This window comes from Anomaloglossus baeobatrachus, chromosome 5, assembly GCF_048569485.1.
Source record: "Anomaloglossus baeobatrachus isolate aAnoBae1 chromosome 5, aAnoBae1.hap1, whole genome shotgun sequence".
Taxonomy (NCBI): Eukaryota; Metazoa; Chordata; class Amphibia; order Anura; family Aromobatidae; genus Anomaloglossus; species Anomaloglossus baeobatrachus.
The window spans coordinates 149,201,226-149,227,714 of NC_134357.1; the positions used below are offsets into that span (position 1 = coordinate 149,201,226).

At 46.0% G+C, this 26,489-nt stretch overlaps 1 protein-coding gene across 1 annotated transcript in view; it reads right to left on the reverse strand.

Moving 5' to 3' along the window:
* Positions 1-3,689, reverse strand: part of SLC29A3 (solute carrier family 29 member 3) — a 63,906-nt gene extending 60,217 nt beyond the window's left edge. Inside the window, exons 1-2 of the mRNA XM_075348972.1 lie at positions 3,406-3,689; positions 2,149-2,432 (exon numbers count right to left, since the gene is read on the reverse strand). Of these exons, the coding sequence (XP_075205087.1) occupies positions 2,149-2,432; position 3,406 (285 nt within the window). The 5' untranslated portion in view covers positions 3,407-3,689. The remainder of the gene's footprint in view (positions 1-2,148; positions 2,433-3,405) is intronic.
* Between the last annotated feature and the right edge of the window lie 22,800 nt (positions 3,690-26,489).

Sequence of the window (26,489 nt, forward strand, 5' to 3'; positions counted from 1 at the left end):
GGGTTCCAGACGTGGAGATATCAAATGTGTGTAGTTTTGTTTTGTATATTTTTTGTTTCTACATAAATTTACATATTTATTGGTATGCTTTTCATTTTTATTTATTTTTTTATTTTATTTTTAACTTTTTTACTTATGGGACATTATTTTTTTTAGTTTGATTACTGGTATAATGTATTGCATTGCACCTGCATTGCAATACATTATACCTGTCAGTGAGAAACTGACAGAAGCCTCTCAGACTATGCTGCTGGCATGGTCTAAAAGGCTGACCCAGATGTCATCCTCACACCTTCGGGTTGCCATGGCAATGAACGGGCCCTTGCAATGACATTGTGGGGGTGCAGATGGGACGAGAGAGGGAGCACACTCCATCTCCCAACCTTGTAAATGTTGCGATCGATATCAATCCTGGCGTTTCGGGGATATATATGGTAAAGTGACCCATATCTTTCACAACTCGTCCCACTAAAAACAGCCCTATGTCGAAGGAAAAATAAAAAGTCATGGCGTTTCTGAAAAGGGTAGGAAAAAAAAAGAAAATTAGCTGCTTAAGGGGACTAAGTACTCCTTAACAACAACTAAAGAACATTTTATTTTGCTGGACAATCCCTTTAAGGGCTCTCCTCCACTTGCGATTTCTATGTGCGAGTGCGATCAGATAGAAAATCGGATCGCACTCGCACCAGTGTTAATCAATGAGGCCGTGTCCTCTTGCTAAATGTTTTGCGGCACGTCTCGTGCTCTTGGTGAAATCGTAGCATGCTGAGATTTCATCGAGTCTCAGCTCTCGCACCCCCATGCAATCATATGGGAGCGAGAAAAAAATCAGAATCCGGGTGGCATGCGCATGTCATACAGATGGCATACGCATGTCTCACGGATCCTTGACACTTGCATACCGCGTCAGACTGGCTACCGGAGGAATCTCCAGTAATACCAGGCCTGGCCGCGGTTACCTGCACTGAACTCCGGAGCTGTCACCTGAGCTCCAGAGTGCAGCCTGAACAGCGAGCGCCGAGTGATTGATTCCCCGGCGATTGCTGTTCAGTTCAGCACAGCTGTGGACAGACCGGGCTGATGTCTGGAGCTCAGGTGACAGATCGCGGCCAGGACTGGTATTACTGGAGATTCCTCCGGTAGCCAGTCTGACGCGGAATGCACAAACACTCACATAGCACTCGCATGACGCTCGCATGTCATACGGATGCTATGTGAGGAAAAAAAACACATACCGTACGCAGATCACACACAGGACACTCGACTCACATTTGTAGCCGAGTGTCGCTGTGAATTTGTAAGCACAAGTGGAGAAGAGCCCTAAGACTGAGGCAACCATGAGGGGGAGAGTCTGCTGCTGTGCAAAAGTTAAAAGTTAAAAACCCTGCAATGGTGTGGGCTCCTTACGTCTTTAGGCACACGGCACAGCAGAGTACGGGCTTGAATGTGGCGCAGGGTGGCACCAAACGTAGCAGGACTTGCCATTTAGCCCATCAGAGACTGGATTAAGCTTTGTTACGAGGGGCCGACAGAGGTGTACACTTATCTGGCGCCACTGATCCACGAAGAGGGCGCCTCCATGGATCAGGAGCGCCTGATTCCAGCACAACCGTTCATGAAGACTGACATGAATCACACCGACCTTGAAGAATCAGGCTCAAAAAAATAATTACCATCACAAGAACATTTCATTTCACATTTTCTCTAGATTTTAGTTTATCCACTGTATTACAGGCCAGTATCCCACTCACATTTCCACTGGTTGGTAGTGGAGCCAGTCACCGGCTTGTCGCCAGACAAACATGAAGAAGCCCAAACATTATAGAAAGTCATCAAAGCTGCAACTTAGGCGGGATCGTCTAATGCACAGTATATGAGGGCGGCTAACGCTCCCCCGACAGATTCCGGTGGAAAGGATCAGAAAAATACAAGGATCCTAGTCTTCTCCCGGTGTCTGTCAGCAGCTTACTCCTCTCTCCCCATACACAACAAAGCTGGTATAAAAAGGGCTGAGAAATAGGGTAAATTCAGGCTCCTTTGGCTGAACCCCAGCACTGAGCCAAGCCTATGGGCACATTATCAGGTCACTTTTGTAGTGTGATGTAGACTAACGCAGGCGCCATGCCAGAAATACTAAGTGATACTCACCCCCAGGTCTGAGACATCAGGACTCTCTATGATGGGGAGGTCTGAACAGTTCCTCAGCTTGTAGATCCAATAGTGTTTTGCTGTGCAAATAAAATTCCAGGGGAGTGAGGAGCCCACTCCCAATATAAAGAATATAATGTACGTCCCATTATAATGGTCCACAGGCTTCTGAGCATAGCAGTTGTTGATCTGGTGCTCCCCTATGAGGGGGTCTTCTTCCTCTGAACATCGGCCATCCGGAGACCCATAAAGAGAGTCTGAGCTGCCTGTAGGGTTCCCGGACACTGGAAAATGACAGCGCAATGTGATTATCACTGCCAATAACAGAACGCCACTAACGACCATTAGGTAACAAGCGAGGAGAAGCCGCCCGTGTATGTACAGTGCGCGACACGGGCTCACGGCTCCTGAAGGACGGGCCCCGGCCACACTGCACTCAGTAAGGGCAGAGGTCCGAGCAACACAGTCCGGGCACAGACCTCAACACACAGACTGTCTGCGGGTCTCCCAAATCACACATCACACATACACTGCACACATCGCACATACACTGCGCACACATCGCACATACACTGCACACATCACACATACACTGCGCACACATCGCACATACACTGCGCACATAGAGCACATCGCACATACACTGCGCACATCGCACATACACTGCGCACATATCACACATACACTGCGCACATACAGCACATCGCACATACACTGCACACACATCGCACATACCCTGCGCACATACATCACACATACACTGCACACACATCGCACATACACTGCGCACATACATCACACATACACTGCACACACATCACACATACACTGCGCACATACATCACACATACACTGCACACACATCACACATACACTACGCACACATCATAGACATCACACATACACTGCACACACATCAGACATCACACATACACTGCACACACATCAGACATCACACATACACTACGCACACATCATAGACATCACACATACACTGCACACACATCAGACATCACACATACACTGTGCACATACATCACACATACACTACGCACACATCGCACATACACTGCACACACATCATAGACATCACACATACACTGCACACACATCAGACATCACACATACACTGCACACACATCAGACAACACTGCACACACACATCATATACATCACACAGACACTGCACACTCATCATAGACAGCACAGATACACTACACACAGTCTGCGCTGATGAGCCGGCTCCTCCATACTTACTCGTTAGGAGGACTCATATATCCGGGGCCGGCAGTCTCGGTGCTCGGTGCTCGTGTACCGGCCTCACATCGCCTCCTCCTTCCTGTTTTCCTCTCAGGCTGGGCGGGGAGAAGCGGCTGGTGCGGCCCCCAGAGCAGAGGCACCCACAGGAAGCGGCTGTACCGTGGCTCTGAGGTCGGGACTTCTCGTACACCGCCGGTGTCTTCCCTCCTGCACCTGCCGGCAATCCGCCCTATAGTTCACCGGGCCGCGTTATTCATTGCTCTCACATCTCCTGGTGTCACAGAGCCGGGCCCAGGGCGGTATAACACCGGGAGGTGCAGCACTGTGAGGAGGCCCGCAGATTACTGTGGGGTGGTGAGGAGCAGTGCAGGTGCCCTATGTGGCTGCAGGCTACAGGGCTGAAGCTGGTTTCTTATTCGGCTATTATTTACTTTCTGTTTTTTACAGGTTTCTCAACAAAAATTAAACATCCCAAGTATATAATAACATGCAGCCATGTGCCCTGTATATAATACCAGACAGCCATGTGCCCTGTATATAATACCAGACAGCCATGTGCCCTGTATATAATACCAGACAGCCATGTGCCCTGTATATAATACCAGACAGCCATGTGCCCTGTATATAATACCAGACAGCCATGTGCCCTGTATATAATACCAGACAGCCATGTGCCCTGTATATAATACCAGACAGCCATGTGCCCTGTATATAATACCAGACAGCCATGTACCCTGTATATAATACCAGGCAGCCATGTGCCCTGTATATAATACCAGACAGCCATGTGCCCTGTATATAATACCAGACAGCCATGTGCCCTGTATATAATACCAGACAGCCATGTGCCCTGTATATAATACCATGCAGTCATGTGCCCTGTATATAATACCAGACAGCCATGTGCCCTGTATATAATACCAGACAGCCATGTACCCTGTATATAATACCATGCAGCCATGTGCCCTGTATATAATACCAGACAGCCATGTACCCTGTATATAATACCATGCAGTCATGTGCCCTGTATATAATACCAGACAGCCATGTGCCCTGTATATAATACCAGACAGCCATGTACCCTGTATATAATACCATGCAGCCATGTGCCCTGTATATAATACCAGGCAGCCATGTACCCTGTATATAATACCATGCAGTCATGTGCCCTGTATATAATACCAGACAGCCATGTGCCCTGTATATAATACCAGACAGCCATGTACCCTGTATATAATACCAGGCAGTCATGTGCCCTGTATATAATACCAGACAGCCATGTGCCCTGTATATAATACCAGACAGCCATGTGCCCTGTATATAATACCAGACAGCCATGTGCCCTGTATATAATACCAAACAGCCATGTGCCCTGTATATAATACCAGACAGCCATGTGCCCTGTATATAATACCATGCAGTCATGTGCCCTGTATATAATACCAGACAGCCATGTGCCCTGTATATAATACCAGACAGCCATGTACCCTGTATATAATACCATGCAGCCATGTGCCCTGTATATAATACCAGACAGCCATGTACCCTGTATATAATACCATGCAGTCATGTGCCCTGTATATAATACCAGACAGCCATGTGCCCTGTATATAATACCATGCAGTCATGTGCCCTGTATATAATACCATGCAGTCATGTGCCCTGTATATAATACCATGCAGTCATGTGCCCTGTATATAATACCATGCAGCCATGTGCCCTGTATATAATACTAGGCAGTCATGTGCCCTGTATATAATACCATGCAGCCATGTGCCCTGTATATAATACCAGACAGCCATGTGCCCTGTATATAATACCAGACAGCTATGTGCCCTGTATATAATACCATGCAGCCATGTGCCTTGTATATAATACTAGGCAGGCATGTGCCCTGTATATAATACCATGCAGCCATGTGCCCTGTATATAATACCATGCAGCCATGTGCCCTGTATATAATACCAGACAGCCATGTGCCCTGTATATAATACCAGACAGCCATGTGCCCCGTATATAATACCATGCAGTCATGTGCCCTGTATATAATACCATGCAGCCATGTGCCCTGTATATAATACTAGGCAGTCATGTGCCCTGTATATAATACCATGCAGCCATGTGCCCTGTATATAATACCAGACAGCCATGTGCCCTGTATATAATACCAGACAGCCATGTGCCCTGTATATAATACCATGCAGCCATGTGTCCTGTATATAATACCAGACAGCCATGTGCCCTATATATAATACCAGACAGCCATGTGCCCTGTATATAATACCATGCAGTTATGTGCCCTGTATATAATACCATGCAGCCATGTGCCCTGTATATAATACCATGCAGCCATGTGCCCTGTATATAATACCATGCAGCCATGTGTGCCCTGTATATAATACCATGCAGCCATGTGCCCTGTATATAATACCATGCAGCTATGTGCCCTGTTGTGAATACACTGAAAAACACCTAAAGAATTATAAGACTGTCACAAAAATGGGCATCAAAGTTGGCACTAAGGTATGTAATTGAAAGGGTTAAATGGTTTTGGGCCACTGATCTCACACAACAATTACATACCTAGTGATGCCCCACATCCAATTCATGCTACTTCAGCCTGGCCCAAATGGGTTCTGGGCATCAGAACTGGCATCAAAGTGGGAAAATCACCAATTTTCACAGATTTGAACAAGTAACAGGTGTTTCTAAAGGGTTAAATGACTTTGGGCCACTGATATCTCACCATAAATACATAGCTAGTAATGCCCCACAACAAATTCATGTCACTCCAGCCTGGCCCCAACAGGTTCTGGGCATCAGAAATGGAATCAAAATGGGCAAATCACCAATTTTCAAAGATTTGAATAAGTAACAGATGTTTTTGAGGGGTTAACTGGCTTAACAGTAGGTGGGCAGAACACATGGGTACCAAATTTGTGTCTGGGGGTCAAACCACGGCCATGTCGCTACATCCTTCACATTCTGCTGTCCAGGAAGCAGGCGCTCATACATCCTGCCCACAAGCTGCGATTGCACAGACACAGCAAACATCAACCATATCCAATACCTTGTCCCAGCAAAGCGTCCAGTTGTCTGTGCCTGAGAGCTTGGAAGTAAGTGTAAATACCCAGCCATTCACCCACAGGCACAAAACCTAAACTCGCACATTGCCAAATTGATAGCTGTGGAGATGTTGTTTAAGCTTGTGGGACCAGAGTGTTTCTGTGACCTCTTGGCTGTGGCTGCTCCACGAAAGTGTTCCCAGCCGCTACTATTTTGCCTGCTGTGTGCCGTCCTTGTGTTACACAGGCATATGGTAAACAATCTTAACCATGCTCTGACCAACGGCGTGACCGGGAAGGTCCACCTAAAAACAGACATGTGGGCAAGTTGTTGTGTACAGGGATGACACATATCTGTCACGGCACACTGGGTGAATTTGGTGGAGGCTGGGACAAACTGGAACATCACACATCCTACCCACACCAACAATAGCGGGCCCATCTTCTATCAGGGTTTCCTCGTCATCATATGCCATTTCCTGTCTCACCTCCTCCTGCTCTTCATCCTCTGCTGATTTACCCTCCCCATCACTGCCAAGCTGGGAGCTGTGCAGCAGCACATCGGCAAAGCGGCAACATGCTCTGCTGAAGCTGATCTGTTCAGGTCACAAACCACACACTGCAGCAGAGCTGTGGCAAGGTATAATAGAACAGACCGATCAGTGGCTCTCCCCGCTGCACCTCCAACCTGGTCTGGTAGTTTGCAACAATGGGTGTAACCTAGTGGCAGCGAGGCAAAAATGGGTGATGATGAGGAGGGAGAGGGCTTGTTTTTCTGTACCACCGAGGAAACTCCCAATGCTATACAGGGGACTCTCAACCCCAGCTTCATGTCTGTCCATCATGGAAGGGGTGAGGACGAAGGTGAGTCAGAGTGAGGAGTCCTGGTGGGGACACAGAACCTTTGCCTGTTTGCAGCTTGGCCCACATGGCACAGTTCATATGTAAGTGTCTGTGGCAAGACCCTCATGTGATACACACTTTATCCTGCAATCTATACTGATTGACCACCTTTCTGTACCCACGGTACAAGGAGAAATTCCCTTCTCTCCTTTTGGAGTCACCAAAGGGTTGCACAATGGAATCCTTTAAGAAGGTCGTTGTAGATCAGTTGATGAAAACATCACCCTCAGACAACGCTGGTGGCAGAGTTACCGTCTCTATTCAACACCAAGGATTAATGGGGAGAGACGCCAACACCAGTACCAACATAGGTGGGGGTAAAATGTGCGCAAACTGGGCTATTTTCAATAAACCACCACATCAGCAAGGGCCATCTGTGCCTGTCAATCCCAAGTAGGGAGAAGTTGCATAACATGGTCAAGGGGTACTTAAATGACCTTTCTGATGCTTCAGTTCCCTTTAATTATTGGGTGTCCAAGCTGAACACTTTGCCCAACCTCTCCTTATACGCCTCGGAGGTGCTGGCCTGCCCGGCTGCTAGTGTGATGTCAGAGCATGTTTTCAGTTCTGCTGGGGCAATCATCACTGATAGGCGCACATGCCTCTCCACAGAAAATGCAGACAGACTTACTCTGATTAAATTCAACTGGATTTCTCCACAGTTTGTAATCCCTCCAGATGAGAGTAAGGGTGCCTTCACACTTTAGCGATGCAGCAGCGATCCGACCAGCGATCTGACCTGGTCAGGATCGCTGCTGCATCACTACATGGTCGCTGGTGAGCTGTCAAACAGGCAGATCTCACCAGTGACCAGCCCCCAGCCAGCATCAACGTGCAAGCGACGCTGCGCTTGCACGGAGCCGACATCTGGAAGCTGCGGACACTGGTAACTAAGGTAAACATCGGGTATGGTTACCCGATGTTTACATTAGTTACCAGCGCACACCGCTTAGCTTTGCTCTCCTAGCTACAGTACACATCGGGTTAATTAACCCGATGTGTAATGCAGCTACATGTGCAGAGAGCCGGAGCCGGCAGCACAGGCAGCGTGAGAGCTGCGGAGGCTGGTAACTAAGGTAAATATCGGGTAACCACCTTGGTTACCCGATGTTTATCTTGGATACAGCTTACCGCAGCTGCCAGATGCCGGCTCCTGCTCTCTGCTCGCTTCATTTGTCGCTCTTTCGCTGTCACACACAGCGATCTGTGTGTCACAGTGGGAGAGCGCCTTTGAAGAAAACGAACCAGGGCTGTGTGTAACGAGCAGCGATCTCGCAGCAGGGGCCAGATCGCTGCTCAGTGTTACACACAGCGAGATCGCTAATGAGGTCACTGCTGCGTCACAAAAAGCGTGACTCAGCAGCGATCTCGGCAGCGAGCTCGCTGTGTGTGAAGCACCCCTAAGCCAAACTAAATTCCCCCAAAATGTTGATTTTGACTACTGCTGTTAACGTCCACCCCTACCCATATAAAGCCTTCCTGTGTCAACCCTGACTCAAGCCCATTGGGCTAATTTTTATAAGCTGAATGCACATTATGCAGTGGTGAACAAACCAGGACAGTGGGAGCATTGTATACTGCTATGGAATATGTATTCCACTATCTGAGTCTCAATGAGGGAGGGACCGCCCAAATGTATAAGTAAGAGTAGTCCCTGGCAAACGTATGTTACTGGGCCACCTCTGGCCCAGCTCAAAACATGCTCTGACATCACACTAGCAGCTGGGCAGGCCAGCACCTCCAAGAAGTTTAAGGAGAGGTGTGTTTAGTGTATTATGCAGCTCAAAATGCTAGTAGTACTGATTTGTATTTAGCAAGCCCACTAGCAAGTAGCAACGTATTCATGTGGCTGATGTGGATGCCACAAGCCAGGCTATGAACCCCTAAATAATGAGGAAACAAGACCAGTGCATTTAGTGTATAAGGTAGCACAAAATGCTAGTAGTACTGATTTGTATATGGCAAGCCCACTAGTAATGTATTCATGTGGCTGATGTGGACGGATGGCACAAGTCAGACTGTGAACCGCTAAATATTGTGGAAACAGGTCCCAATTCCCTACCTAATCCACAGTATCTTCCTCCCTGTACTGTGACCTTCTTCAGTGGTTTGAGCTCTTAAAAAGAGCTATTGTATTCTGGTACTATGGAAGTAGTGACACACTCCTTTAAACTCTGTCCCTGCTCGAAAACCTGTCCCTCACTACACTACACTGCAGAGGTATCCCTGAAAAGGGGTTTTGTGTTGTTAAGAGGCCTAAACACTCTCCCTAGCAGCTGCTCGCTTTGTCCTTATAGTGATACAACGCTGGCTCTGGATACAATGTGCGCAAAATGGCGGCAGAAGTCTTGTATAGATTCTATGATGCTGTGCGGCCAGCCAATCACAGTAATGCCACAACCAAGATGGCTGCGGCATTACTGTGATTGGTTAAAAAGCCCAGCATGTTTAGTGGCTGCAAATCAGGTGCCAAACCTGCTGGGTAGAACCAATATAGTGAGATGAGTACACAAAAACTCACAATATAACGAATAACCCGAATACCGTACTATTCGTGCAAGTACGCTCATCACTAGTGATAATGTAAGGTGTAATGCATTGTAGTGTTGGTAAGGTATTGTTAGAACTATGTGAAGTTTTATCTCTGCCCAGTAAAGGTACCGTCACACTAAGCGACGTTCCAGCGATCCCACCAGCGATCTGACCTGGCAGGAATCGGAGCATCGCTACATGGTCGCTGGTGAGCTGTCAAACAGGCAGATCTCCACAGCGATCAGAGATCAGCCACCAGCGACCCGTGTAACGACGCTGTGCTTGGTAACCATAGTACACATCGGGTTACTAAGCAAAACGCTTTGCTTATAGTTACCCGATGTGTACCTTGGCTACGTGTGCAGGGAGCCGGCTTCTAGAAGCTGCGGACGCTGGTACCAAGGTAAATATCGGGTAACCAAGCAAAGCCTTTGCTTGATACCCGATGTGTACCTTGGTTACCAGCGTCCGCAGAAGCCTGCTCCCTGCACATTAAGATCGTTGCTCTCTCGCTGTCAAACACAGTGATGTGTGCTTCACAGCGGGAGAGCAACAACCAAAAAGTGGTCCAGGACATTCAGCAACGACCGGCGACCTCACAGCAGGGGTCAGGTCGTTGCTGGATGTCACACACAGCGACATCGCTAGCAAGATCGCTGTTGCGTCACAAAAAGCGATGTCGCTTAGTGAGACGTGGCCTTAACAGACCACTGGGACAGAGACAATTAAGTATTGGGACTAGCCTACCAGTGGAATGGTCAAGTGAAAGGGAGAGTTCATTCTAGAAGAGTCAGTGAAGACCTAGTGAGCAAAAGTGACAGGTATAGTTAGCTGGTGAGGAAGGTTGCATACAGTGTAGTGCTGGGCAGTCTGGCTCTTTTTGATGATCAGGTTCCCTTGGCTCCACTCACCAAAAAGAGCCGGCTCTTTCGAATCATAAATGGATCTCTACTAAATATGTGTTCACCCCAAGTGAACAGATATTTAAGATTATATTAGCGCCGCCGAAACCCCACCCTCCCGAGGCTAAACCCCGCTCACTTACAATGGATCAATTAAATTGTTGAGTGGGCATAGTTTTGTTCAAGTGGGTGGGCTTTTGTAAACACCGGACTTTTATGTCCAGTGAGAGCCATTAAGACAATTTAGAGGCTCTCACTGAAGTGCTGGCTCCTGTCAGTCGGATCATTAGCAACCCACACATCACAAATACAGTGGGTGGTTTGTGGGAACAGAGGAAAGGAGACAAAAGGCTAGATAGCATGAATCTCAAGAAAGGCCGTAGACACAAGATGTGAACAGCGTTGTAGCTAGAGACTGATCCTTAGAGTGACCCCAGACAATAGGAGCTGGAGGACGGAACCCCAGCCATCAGACCTCTTAAACCATTCAGGTACAGGGTGACTTCTACTAGTGCAGGACTCTAGTGCCCATGTCCTCAACTGTCAAGGTATCGGGTTAACCAAACCTGGCGTGTGAATGTAGCCAACCAGCCAAGCAGTTTCCCACTAGACTGTCAGGAGTGTAAAGCTTTACTTCGGTCATCATGGGACCCCCAAGGAGATTGGACATGGGATTGCAGGAAGGAGAGGTAACAATCACTGTGTGTGGTGTAATCCTGGGCTGGGTGACACTGGGACTCACCAGCTGAGTAAAAAATTGGGGTATGAAGTGAACTGTTGTTTTTGTGAGTGTGAGTCAGCATTCGGTCTTCCCCAGCTGACACCAGTGGCAATATGTGGCTTATATTGGGTTCCCAGCCCACACGGCGAAGGTCCACACACCCAGCCAGGACCAGGTATTTTATGTAGCGTGTCGGGGTGCCCGGAGTCAATCCATCACCCACAAGTACTGCATGGACCACTAAGTCCTCAAAAAACCCACTAACAAATAAGGAATAACGTTTGGAACACCATTCTAAGTCCGAACTGGGTGCAAAAACCTAAAAAAACATCACTATGGGGAGATAAGGTATGCACACCAGTGACTATGTAAGGGGAATACATGAAATAGCAGAAACTGCTGTGTGAATACTGACTTGAAAAATCCAATAGCTATATGTAAGAGTGAAAATGTGAAAAATGGAATCTGCATTACTGCCATGAACATATGAATCAAGAGAAATGTAGCTACTGAATTGATCAATGCAATAGAGCCCCAACACTACGCCAAAGTATTTCTCTACGTTGGGGTCCCTAGCTTGTGTGTGTCCTCTCATGCAGTTAAAAAACTTACCGTGTATGGGAAGCTGAGACCCAGGCTATTTATGCGTATGATATGGATTGGCAATAGGTGTGGTTGGGGAGGGTTTTTTTAGGTTTTTGCACCCAGTTCGGACTTAGAATGGTGTTCCAAACGTTATTCCTTATTTGTTAGTAGTTTTTCGTTTGTGAACCCTCCCCAACCACACCGCATCATATTTCACAGCGCTTTATAGACATGATCGGCACTGTTCTCGTAGGGGCTCACAATCTAAATTCCATATCAGTATGTCTTTGGAGTGTGGGAGGAAACAGGAGTACCTGTAGGAAAGTATGTACTTTTGAAAAAAAATAATTTATTAAATAAGCTTAAAGTACTGCTAGTTTACTCATCTTAGGATATAATCACATAGGACTACACAATGTCCTTAACATTTAGAGAATTGTGTCTTGCTCTCTAATTTTGGTCTCCACTGTATGTCTTACAGAGTGGCGCTGCACTCTTGAAATTGCTAAGATATCGGGGCATGATCACAGAACCATCAAAAGTTTTGCTGCAAATAGTTAAGTGTCTCAAAAAATGTGTTGAGAAAAACTTAACTGCCAAATATTTGAGAAGAATCAAATGTGAAGTGACCATGAACCCATTAATAGTCCAGAATTGCAACCTCCTGAGGACCAAAGTTCAAAGTGCTGAGTGCTCAGAGACATGGCCAAGGTAAGGAAGGCCGAAACCAAACACTACTGAAGAAGACACAGAAAGGGAAATGTCAAGACTGGGCAAATAATTATTTGAAGACAGATGTTTCAAATGTATTGTGGACTGACAAGATGAGAGTGACTCTTGAAGGACCAGATAGATTGGCTCATGGTTGGATCAGTAATGGACACAGACTTCCACTTCAACTCAAATGCCAGCAAGGTGGAGGCGGGGTACTGCTATGCACTGGTGCTAAAATTGAGCTAATTAGACCTTTTCAGGTTTCGTAATCAATTCCAACACCCACTGCCAGTTTGTAGAAGACACATTCTTCAAGCAGTGGTACAGGAAAAAGTCTGCATCTTTCAAGGAAGCTATTATTTTTACATAGGATAATGCTCCATCACATGCATCAAGATGTCAAGTGCTTGGCTACCAGTAAGGGTCTTAAGGATAAAAGAATAATGGCCTCTGCCTCACTTAAACCTTATTGAAATTTCATGAGCTCTTCCTAAATGGGTGATTTCCAGTGAAGGAAAATAGTCACTGCTCTGAACAGTGTCTGACAGGCTGTGGTTGGTGCTGAACAGAAAGTTAAAGGAAAGGTGCCATCTCTACCCCAAAAAAATTTAATAACTGAAAAAAATCTAAATTATATTTTAATGTTTTGTTTAAATATTATTATTTGATTTTAATGGAGCAAAATATGAAAAAATAATTTAAACGTTTGATATATTCCACTTTTAAACACTAGGGGGAGCAGCTGCTGAAAACCAAGTGTACAACTAGCATGGTTTACAATTGCAGTAAAAGTGGGCAGAGTCTGCTCTTATGTGTGTGATGCCACCTCCCCCTCCCCTTCTGGGTGTTTCCAAAAGGATAAGGGAGGATCAAATTTAGGATCACAGTGCAGAGCCATTTTGTTGGGGACTGCAAAGTGATCCTAATATGTCTAAAGTGTCAACAGCTATAGCTGGCACAGTGTTCCATAATACCATCCTCCACAATACTATGCCCCATAATATACCGTGCTGCACAATACTGTGCCCCATAATATATAGTGCTTTACAATGCTGTGCCCCCTAATATACCATGTTTCACAATACCGTGCCCCATAATATACTGTTGTCCACAATAATGTGACCCATAATTTACAGTACTCTGCAATACTGTGCCCCATAATATACAGTGCTCCACAATACTGTGCCCCATAATATACAGTGCTCCACAATACTGTGCCCCATAATATACAGTGCTCCACAATACTGTGCCCCATAATATACAGTGCTCCACAATACTGTGCCCCATAATATACAGTACTCCTGTTACGGTTCCCGTTCTGGGTATCTGCGTGTCTCCTTTCCCTTTGCTGTGGCACTGGAGACTATGTTCGGATTTCTTGCTACTGCACATGTGCGAGCGCTGGAGACTAAAGGGGGCTTTACACGCTACAATATCGTTAATGTTTGATCGTCGGGGTCACATTGTTAGTGACGCACATCCGGCGTCATTAACAATATCGCAGCGTGTAACACTTACCAGCGACCTTAGGCGACCTCAAAAATGGTGAAAATCGTTCACCATGGAGATGTCGTCCCAAACTCAAAAATCGGTAAGGGTTGTTTAGCGTTGTGATTCATCGCTCATGCGGCAGCACACATCTCTATGTGTGACACCGCATGAGCGAGGAACGTCTCCTTACCTGCCGCTGGCCCCAATGCGGAAGGAAGAGGTGGGCGGGATGTTTACATCACGCTCAGCTCCGCCCCTCCGCTTTGATTGGCCGGCTGCTGTGTGACGTTGCGGTGACGTCGCTGTGATGCCGAACGTCCCTCCCCCTTGAAGGAGGGATTGTTCGGCAGTCACAGCGACGACGACGACTAGGTAAGTATGTGTGACGCTGCGTAGCGATAATGTTTGCTACGGCAGCGATCACAAACAATCGCATGCGCAACGGGGGCGGGTACTTACACGGTCGCTATCGCTGCAAATTGCTAGCGATATCGCTACCGTGTGAAGCCCCCTTAAGTCCTATCTTGGAGCCATTGCACATGTGCGAGTGACATCATAACTGACACGAGGTCACATGTCTCTGACACCTTCTAAGCTGATTGGCCGCTGGTCATGTGCTTGTGACATGAGGTCACATGTCTCTGACACCTTCTAAACCGATTGGTCGCTGGTCATGTGCTTGTGATGCCTTACTCGGTGATAGGCCAGCGTGACGTCATTGCTGTCGTTCTGGCAGCGGTTTGGCTCTGGTGTCCTCCATCTTGGATGAGGCACAGAGTCTATATAAGACCCTGATGCACGCTGCTCGGCGCTCAGTCCTCTTGGTTCCTGCATAGGAGTAGACGCTCTGTGCATGTCCCTTGCGGCACCTATTCTATCTAGGTGAGCGTTATTGGTAGGGTAACACTCTTGTACCTTGCAGCTTATGCTGTGGTCTGTATCCTCGCACCTTAGTGGAGCGGACATAGGCAGGTGCTTGCTGCACATGGTCTGACTGGGCCTTGTGGTTCTACTCTGAGGTGAGCGCTCCACAATACCATGCCCCATAATATATCGTGTTCTACAATACCATGCCCCATAATATACCGTGCTCTTCAATACTCTTCCCCATAATATACCGTGCTCCACAATACTGTGCCCCATAATTTACAGTGCTCCACAATACTGTGCCCCATAATATACCATATTCCACAATACTGTGCCCCATAATATAGAGTGCTCCACAACGCTATGCCCCATAATATACCGTGCTCCACAATACTGTGCTCCATAATATACCGTGCTCCACAATACTGTGCTCCATAATATACCGTGCTCCACCATACTGTGCTCCATAATATACAGTGCTTCATTATGGTCTTACCATGATGAAGATTTCAAACCGAAACGCGATGTCCCTTTATCTGTTTCTCCCTCTACATGTCAATGTTGATTTCTTTATTTTATTTTTATGCAAGATATAAAAGTCAAGTTTTGTAGACTTTTGGAAGTTCGTTTCTCCTCTGGAATCCTTTCTGCTTTAAATTTGCCGTTGTGTTTGGTCACTCTCCTAATTTCGTGCAGGGATCCGGAATTGCAACCCAGAGAATATACGTGATCAGTGAGATGGTGAAACCTGTTCTCTTTTTGCTCTTAATTAATTCAGCGCAAATCACTCCCTCTTTCTGGTAAAAGAAAGGTTCAATCTCCAGAGAAGACAAGGCTTCTTTATCATAAGAGCTATTAATCTGTGGAATAGATTGCCTCAAGCTGGGCACAATGTTGATGGCTTCTACAAGGTTTGGATGCTATTTTAGAATACAATAAATACCTCTGTATTTTTTGGTTTTTTATTATTGTAGATTTTCTTTATAGCCTTGAATAGGGTGGCTTAAGGGGCACTTTGCACACTGCGACATCGCAGGTGCGATGTCGGTGGGGTCAAATTGAAAATGACGCACTTCCGGCATCGCATGCGACATCGCAGTGTGTAAAGGCTGGATGATACGATTAACGAGCGCAAAAGCGTCGTAATCGTATCATCGGTACAGCGTCGGCGTAATTCATAATTACGCTGACGCAATGGTCCGATGTTGTTCCTCGCTCCTGCGGCCGCACACATCGCTGTGTGTGAAGTCGCAGGAGCGAGGAACGTCTCCTACCGGCCTCACTGCGGCTTCCGTAGGATATGCGGAAGGAAGGAGGTGGGCAGGATGTTTACATCCTGCTCATCTCCGCCCCTCCGCTCTGATTGGCCGCCTGCCGTGTGACGTCGCAGTGACGCCGCACGACCCGCCCCCTTAACAAGGAGGCGGGTCGCCGGCCACAGGGACGTCGCACGGCAGGTGAGTGTGTGTGAAGCTGGCGTAGCGATAACTTTCGCTACGCCAGCTATCACCACATATCGCTGCTGCGACGGGGGCGGGCACTATCGCACTCGGCATCGCAGCACCGGCCTGCGATGTCGTAGTGTGCAAAGCCCGCCTAAGGCTGCAAAAAAGGAAATATATGGCATTTGTTGGTGGTCCACTGAATAATTATAAAAAAGGCTTCTACACCAGTCTTGGCACAACCCGGTCTTTTGCGGTGATATTCTTTTCCATGTGACAGCTGCAGACACTTCTAGGTCAGGAGATCCCGTTTATTCCTCTGGTCCAAGACTAGCAGAGATGCCTTTCTTTAATCAGATGAATCAGTGGAGGTATCTTCTAATTTTCCCTATTCTGCCTGTCCACAGGGAAATGTGCATCAAGATCGAATGACTTTGGGTGGATCTGCTGCTTCGGACTTTCCTGCAGATACTTGCTTAAGTGTTACAGAAACTATTTGCAGCACATGCACCATCTGTGAATGTGCAAAAGTAGGATTCACAGGTTTGCACTCTTCTTTATCAGATTAAAAATTAGTGAGATACATAGCCAGTGCCTGTAGTATATAGCTTTCTACGCGTTTCGGATGACACAGCAGCCTTAGTCGTGACTGATTTTTAATCTACTAAAGAATACTACAAACCTCTGATGCTGGAATATCCTCCTTTTGCACGTGACACGTCTTGGCAGAGATGATTCCTTGCTCCAGATTGCCGGATCATTGTGGTGAGCTGGATTCCTCTTGCTTACAATTTTAACCATAAGATATTCAGATGGTCTCTTCAGGAAGGAAAGAGACAAACACTAGCGCCACCTATTGGAAGTAGCGATCCGAAAAGCCAAAAGTGGCCCTTTAATGTGCCTTTTCATATGACCTGACCAATTTGCAGAAACCCACTGTGGCTTTTTTTAACCCAGATCTGATCCCATACTTTACACTGACGAGGGGCAATCACCCCGAAACACCAGGTCTGCAAATTGGGGTTCTGATCTGGTATAAATCCTAAATCATAGGAAAAGGCTCATTAAAGGGCCACTTTTGACTTTTAGGATTGCTACTTCCAATAGGTGGCGCTAGAGTTTGTCTCCTTCCTCCCTGGAGAGACAATCTGAATATTTCCCAGAGGAGCATTGCAGCTATAAGACCCCTCACTGGCAGCCAGACTGGTTTGTCAGGTCTCCCCAAGGAGCAAAGTTTTCCCCTTAGGCCCCAACCATGAGATATTCATTCAATAACTCTTCTGCTCAAGATGTCTCATACTTTCCTTTTTGATAATTGTGTAAGAATGAACTAAATTCATTGACACGTTAATGGATTCAATGGATGACAATAAAAAAAAAAAATCAACATTTCAGTACAAACAATGATCATTTGTTGTTGTTAACCCTTTCTTAACATGTGATATCTATGTACATTGCACATCAGGTCTAGTTGTATGGAGAGGGCTTAGGAGCCGAGCCTGCTCCATACACAGTGGTTGCTGTCTGTGTTATACAACCAGCACCTGCATCTACTAACATCGACTAAAACTAGCTTTGATCAATGCTGTTTAACCATCTATATGCAAATGTTAATCCCTGAGAGCAGCATGTAAATGGAACTATTTCATGACTCGACTATTCTGGCGTCCATTGCAATCAATGGTAGTCAGGGACCTACTTAAAGTGGCCTACATCAATCCAATCTTTGTACACACATATGAGATCTTCATAGTAGATTGTCATTTCTTCTGTTTACTATATTCTACAAGCGATCAAAATATTACAGATTCAAGGTTCACATAAAATAAATTAAAATGTTTAAAAAAATCTGCAAAAATGTATAAAAGTTTGAAACACACCGCTTTTATCAGATCAAAATGAATGTATAAAAAATACATATATTTGGTGTTGCTATATTGATGGAAAATCATAAACCTATGCCACCTGTAAAAAGGGGAGGAAAAAAAGCAGGAAAAAAATAAAATCACTCAGTTATTATGGGTTTAAAGGCATCCGTACAAGAAAATATTCTCAGCATTATTTGCAGCTAGAAAATTGTCAAAGGCAGGATGGGTGTAAGGGTTAACCCCTTCAGCCCCCAGCCTGTTTTCACCTTAAAGACTAGGCCATTTTTTGCAATTCTGACCAGTGTCACTTTGACAGGTTATAACTCTGGAACACTTCAACGGATCCTGGCGATTCTGACATTGTTTTTTCGTGACATATTGCACTTCATGTCAGTGGTAAATTTAGGCCGATATGTTTTGCGTTTATTTGTGAAAATTTCGGAAATTTGGCGAAAATTTTGAAAATTTTGCAATTTTCAAAATTTGAAATTTTATGCCCATAAATCTGAGAGATATGTCACACAAAATAGTTACTAAATAACATTTCCCACTTGTCTGCTTTACACCAGCGCAATTTTTGAAACAAAAAAAATTTCCGTTAGGAAGTTAGAAGGGTTCAAAGTTCATCAGCAATTTCTCATTTTTCCAATAAAATATACAAAAAAAAATTTTTTAGGTACCACATCACATTTCGAGTCATTTGAGAAACCTAGGCGACAGAAAATACCCCAAAGTGACCCCATTCTAAAATCTGCACCCCTCACTCTGCTCAAAACCACATCCAAGAAGTTTATTAACCCTTTAGGAGCTTCACAGCAACCAAAGCAATGTAGAAGAAAAAATGAAAATTTTACTTTTTTAACACAAAAATGTTACTACTAATACTAAAAATTAGTATTTTCACAAGGGTATCAGGAAAAATGCATCATAAAATGTGTCGTGCATTTTCTCCTGAGTACGCAGATATCTCATATGTGGTGGAAATCAAATGTTTGGGCACACGGCGGGACTCGGAAGGCAAGGAGCGCCATTTGAATTTTTGAGTGCAAAATTAGCTGCACTCATTAGCGGACGCCATGTCGGGTTTGAAGACTCCCTGAGGTGCCTAAACAATGGAGCTCCCCCATAAGTGACCCCATTTTGGAAACTAGAGCCCTCAAATATTTTTTCTAGATGTTTGATGTGCACTTTGAACCCCTGGGGGCTTCACAGAAGTTTATAACGTTGAGCCGTGAAAAGAAAAAAAAAATGTTTTACCACAAAACTGTTGCTTCAACCAGGTAGCTTTTTTTTATCACAAGGGTATCGGGAAAAAATGCACCATAAAATGTATTGTGCATTTTCTCCTGAGTACGCAGATACCTCATATGTGGTGGAAATCAAATGTTTGGGCACACGGCAGGACTCGGAAGGCAAGGAGCGCCATTTCACAGCAAAATTGGTTGGAATTATTAGCGGACGCCATGTTGCGTTTGGAGACCCCCCTGAAGTGCCTAAACAATGGAGCTCCCCCACAATTGACCCCATTTTGGAAACTAGACCCCTCATGGAATTTATCTAGCTGTTTAGTGAGCACTTTGAACCCCTGGAGGCTTCACAAACGTTTGTAATGTTCAGCCGTGAAAATATTTTATTCTTTTTTTTACCACAAAATTGTTTTTTCAAACAGGTAGCTTTTTTTTCACAAGGGTATCAGGAAAAAATGCACCATAAAATGTATTGTGCAATTTCTCCTGAGTACACAGGTACCTCATATGTGGTGGAAATCAATTGTTTGGGCGTACGGCGGGGCTCAGAAGAGAAGGAGCGCCATTTCACAGTAAAATTGATTGGAATTATTAGCAGACGCCATGTTGCATTTGGAGACCCCCTGAGGTGCCTACACAATGGAGCTCCCCCACATGTGATCCCATTTTGGAAACTAGACCCCCCCCATACAAAAAAATTAGTTTGGCGAAATAAAAAATACAGACATCAGTAAAAAAAAAAAAAGAATAAAAAAAAAAATATGAGCGCCTGCCACTAAGACCAGTGCCAAACGTGAGAGCAATGCACGAGTCTTGCATCGCATCATTCACTCCAGTCTGGAAGCGAGCAACTGCGCTGGATAATGCGATGCGAGAGGGCGGGGCGGCAGATGAGAAAGGGCGCAGCGGATGGAAGATGAGAAAGGGCGCAGCGGATGGAAGATGGGAAAGGGCGCAGCGGATGGAGGAGTGGCAGAGGATGGGAAAGGGCGCAGCGGATGATGGGAAATGACGCAGCGGATAGAGGATGGGAAAGGGCGCAGTGGATGGATGATGGGAAATGGCGAAGCGGATGGAGGAGAGGCGGAGGATAGGGCGGAGGGAGGTGAGATGGGGATACCTACCTTACAGGATGGATCTAGGCAGCAGGATCACAGCAGACAGAAGAGGCAGCAGATGAAAGAGGCAACAGATTGAGGAGTGTGAGAGGGGGCAGTAGATGAAGAGGATGGGAGAGAGCAGGCAGCAGATCGGGGAGGGGGGCAGAGTCTGATGGGAGAGAGAGATGGCACATGGAGGAGGGGGGCCCCGGGGGGAGGGGGGCCCCCAGAACATGGAGGGGGAAGGTGGCCCCCAGAACATGGAGGGGAGGGTGGCTTGCAGCACATGTGGGGGGAGGGTGGCTTGCAGCACATGGAGGGGGAGGAGGTGTAGTGGCGATGGAGAAGGGGCAGCCGATGAAGGAGGCAGCGGCGGCGGCTGATCGGGAACAGTGAGGGCCGATTCGAGGGCAGCAGCGGCTGAAAAAGGTGGGTGCGGCGGGGACAGTGGCGAGCGTGGCGGCGGGGACAGTGGCGAACATGGCAGCGGGGACAGTGGCGGGCGGGGCGATCGGGGACAGCGGTGGATCGGGAGCAGCGGCGGGGTGATCGGAGACAGCGGCGGGGCTGGCGGTGGCGATCGGAGCCGCGGCGGGGCTGGCGGTGGTGGGCGGGGTGATCGGAGACAGCGGCAGGGCTGGGGCTGGCGGGCGGGGCGATCGGAGACAGCGGCGGGGCGGGCGGGGTGATAGGAGACAGCGACGAGGCTGGCGGTGGCGGGCGGGGCGATCGGAGACAGCGGCGGGGCTGGCGGTGGCGATCGGGGCTGCGGCGGGGCTGGCAGTGGTGGGCGGGGCGATCGGAGACAGCGGCGGGGCTGGGGCTGGCGGGCGGGGCGATCGGAGACAGCGGCAGGGCTCGCGGTGGCAGGCGGGGCGATCGGAGACAGCAGCGGGGCTGGCGGGGCGATCGGAGACGGTGGCGGGCGGGGCGATAGGAGACAGCGGCGGGGCTGGCAGGGCGATCGGGGACAGGGGCGGGCGGTGGGGGCAGCAACTTACCGATGGGCACCCTCAGGGACGGACACAGGTCACCTTGGAGAGATCGGTCACAAGACCGGTCTCTCCAATCTGAGCTGGGGGCGGGTGAAGCACCGATCACCCAGCTCCAGCCAATGGCCAGTGCTACAGCAGCACTGATCAGGGCTGGATTTCAATGTTCCAGCCATTTTCAATGGCTGGAACATTACAGTGACTGTAATTGGCTGAGCGGCGTTCGTCAGCCAATCACAGCCTCTGTAGGTTCGGGGAGGAGGCACCACCCCTCCTGAGGTCAGGCAGAGGTCCCCTCCTTCCCGAATCTACTGTTTAATTAAACAAATTGGACTCCCCGGGGCTCCGGGACCGCGATTTTGCCATGACGTACTGGGTACGTCATGGGTCGTTTAGCACCATGTCACCATGACGTACCCAGTACGTCAAGGGTCGTTAAGGAGTTAATGTGGTTTATCTTGAACCATCCGGATGCAAGTAACATTTCCAATTTTACTGACAAGTGTTGCTTGGCCAATGTTTAAAGGGAACCTGTCACCAGGTTTTCCACATATACTGTATATTGCAGCCACCACCAGTAAGCCCTTATATACAGCATTCTAAAATACTAAAATTCTAAAATAAAATCCCAAAGCCGATCTGTTTAACATAAAAGAGACCTATGATTATACTCACCTGCAGGGCGGTCCAGTCCAATGGGCGTCACTATCTTGATCCGGTGCTACCTCCTCTCTTCCTGTGTTGCTGTTCTCCTTCCCTGCTCCGTGTAGGTGAAGGATCCTACTTCATCCACACAGAGTCCACTTCTTCTCAAGTGCAATTCTCTCTGCCCTACAGATCAAACTATTGCAGTGCACGTGCGCAAGGAAAGGTCAATGAACGCCTACGCATGCGCACTACAATACTTTGCACTGCCCTTGGCAAGGCAAAGAGAAGTGCGTGTGTGTAGGAGCACAGTGGAGGACTCTGTGTGGATGACGTGGGATGCATCATCCACACAAAGCAGAGAAAGAGGACAGCAATCACAAGCAGAGAAGGCGCTGGATTAGGACCAGTAATGCCCATTGGACTGGACCGCCCCAGGTGAGTATAATAAAAGCTGTTTTTTATGTGGCACTTAGATACAGTATTCTAGAATGCTATATATAAGGGCTTACTGGTGGTGGCCATAGTTTATATGGGAAAAACCTAATGACAGGTTCCATTTAAAATATCTTTAGCTTTGCTTTGCTAGAAATGAAGCCTGGTGTGGTGTTCCAAATGCCATTTACTTACACCACAGTCAATCTATGGTTAATGTCTCACAGCTCATGTTTCTTTCCTATTCTGTTGAGCGATCTGAAGTATGCATACTTTGTTACTTTTTCTACCGCATAATTGGCTGATTTTGTATTAGAAAGTGAATATACTGTATTGGTGATCAACCACAAAACTATAATTTTACATCGTATTTCATTTTTATTGTTAGGTAAGTAAGAAGGGTTCACACATTTCTGCATTCCTTCCGTACAGTGCACTGCTATTGCTCTAACCTTTCATTGCGCAAGAAACTTAAAATCTTAACAAACCTATGAACTTATAAACTCACTGACCTTTTTTTCTTTAATATATTAACTCTTATCATGAGAAATATTTTCAAGTAAATGTTATTCTGGTTGGGCACACCTGTTCTGGTCTACAGCCTAATATGAACCAGAATGTTTTGGATCAGGGACCCTTGGAATGAAAGTTTTCCTCCACTAACCATGATAAATGATTGGATCATTGAGTCTGATGAGAAGTGAGGCAGTTGCATAACAGCCTTGGAATGACCCTGTATTTTAAAGGAGAAATTTCAGTAACATTACATTATGTGAAGGCATATTTTATAGCATATATAAGCAGGTTGAACATGTAGCTGCTTTCTTTCATATACAATGGCACACCAGTCCTCCAGTTGTGTGTGGTATTGCATTTTAGTCCCTCTCACTTTAGTGGAGCTAAGCTTCAATACCAAATACAAAAGATAGAATTGGTGATTGTTGGAATAAAATAGCCATTTTTCTTCTAATTCCCTTTCCAAACCCTTTGTTCAACTACTTTTATGTAGAGGATATAGGATAGGTCAGAAATGTCAAATCAGTGGGTGTCCAACACACTGCATCCAATCTGATCAGCTGTGTAAGTGGAAGCAGCAAATGGATTTTAGCAGACGCGGAGCTGAACAGCACAACTCCATTAATGGCGTGATGACCACTGACAGGTACTGCAGAGTTACCCTATTCAAATAGGATCTGCAGTACTGAGCATTGGATACTAGACAACTGACAGAGCTGTACTGTTCAGCTCCACATCTGCTAATATCTGTCCACCTCTGACACTGAACAGTTGATCAGAAGGAATCCTGGGTGTTACACCCTCACCGATGATGTTTATTACCTATTTTAATGGTAGGTCATCAATATTAAATTGCTGGAGTAAACCTATAAAAGGATTGTCCACTATTCGGACACACTTCTCAATTAGTATGATTCCCCGGCACTGCAGCGGAGTATAGGAAATAATATTTTGAAAGGAGAAAACATACTTATTGAGAAGGAGTTGTCTGAGTAGTGGACAACCTTGTAAGTAGTGTAGTTAGAAATAACAATGCATTATAACAAAGAAACATAGAAAGTACAATAACAATACAAACAATATTTGACACAGATTTAAGTGACTCTTAACCAATCTGGCGTGACACCTTATCTGCCTTCTCTGATTGAGTCGTTCTCTTTCTTTTCATTTTCATCTTGTTCAGATGCTATGAAGATTTTTCACATCCACAGCTCTTCTCTGCAGACTTCCCTCTTCTCTGGTCTTCTTCAACATATCTCTACACAGTGCCTTTAAAATAAATAAAAGGGGATGTAAATATTTATTTGTGATACTGCCTGCGTCCCATAAGTATTGTTATTCTTGTATGTTCAGAGTCTGATGAAGGCTCGTAACATCAACCAGTATCTCATTACCATTGTTAAGGATCTCCTGGGAGTTATAGTGGCATGCGATACAAATGTATATGGTGCTGACCTAATATTACAGTTAATTGCTGTACTAAGTTTGGTTCTCAAGTACTTATGGTGGTTCAGGTGATGTGGTTGTGTACTGATGATGATTCTAGTGATTTATGCATGTATTCATGATGATACTGCTATTATATTCATGTTCCAACTGTGGTTCTGGTAATACATTAATAGTATTCATGTATTGATATTGGTTCTATTATTCATGCAGTAATGATGGTACTGGTTCATTAAGTAACACAGCAAAAAGGGACAAAGTATTTCACTGCCCAGGTCATGAGACTATTTTTTTATATGGGCCCTTCATTGATGACCTACTCCTAGTATGGTAGGGCAATGAGTTTTTCACTTACATCAAAGATAATGCATTCAATTTGTTTTTTTCATCAAATGTTCAAAAACAGTCTACTTTGTTCCTAGACATGCAAAAGATTGACAATGTAGAACAGGGTACAGTGGAATGCAAATTGTTTAGAAAACCCATTTCTGGCAATTCTTTAATACATGCCCACAGTTGCCATCCAAAGTATATTGTCAATAACATTCTTTTGGGAGAGTACATATGAGTGCTCACATGTTGTACCTTGGACCATGGTTATCTCCAAGAATGTAAAATCTTTGATAGCCATCTTGTAAACAGAAGTTTTAGTCAAGACAGTATAAATAAAGCTAGAAATATAGCTGACTAGCTGTACTACCCGGCTTCGCCCGGGTTAATAACTGTTGATAAGAAATTAGAATGTATTAACATTCCCGGGATAGAATGTATAAATAGAATGTTTTAACGCCTGGGATAGTAACTGTCTCTCTGTTTCTCTCCCATTCTATGTCTGTCTCCCCCACTGTATATATCTCTCTGTCTCTCTCTCTATCTCTTTGTCTGTCTGTCTCTTTCCCTGTCTATCTCTGACTGTCTCTGTCTCTTTCTCCGTCTGTCTCAATCTCTTTCCCTAGGAATGAAAGAAACACGGTCTAATGGAGCGCTATGGAGGCCACGTGGAAGTAAAAGTTCAATGTCTTTTATTAAATCACATAAACCACAACGCGTTTCGATATAGTCCAATATCTTCGTCAGGTACATTGTGACCCTACACATGCGCTCCTTGTTTTTCATTTTATCTCAATCTCTTTCCCTGTCTGTCTATCTATCTCTTTCCCTGTCTGTCTATCTATCTCTGTCACTTTCCCTGTCTGTCTCTTTCCCTGTCTGTCTCTTTCCCTCTCTTTCCCTGTCTGTCTCTTTCCCTCTCTTTCCCTGTCTGTCTCTTTCCCTCTTTCCCTCTGTCTCTTTCGATGTGTCTGTCTCTTTGTCTGTGTCTGTCTCTTTCCCTGTCAGTCTGTCTCTTTGTGTCTGTCTCTTACCCTGTCTGAGTCTGTTTCTTACCCTGTCTGTGTCTGCCTCTTTCCCTGTCTGTGTCTGTCTCTTTCCCTGACTGCATTGTGACACGCCTACATTCCATATAAGGGCGTGGCTGCTCATTCGTCTGATGTTCTGGCTGCACTATGGCTCCCAGCTCCATTCGCTTTAATGGAGGCAGGTTTTTTGGCGAATAATTGTAAAGCGCGAAGTTAAAATTTCCCCTCAAAACATAGCCTATGACGTCTCGG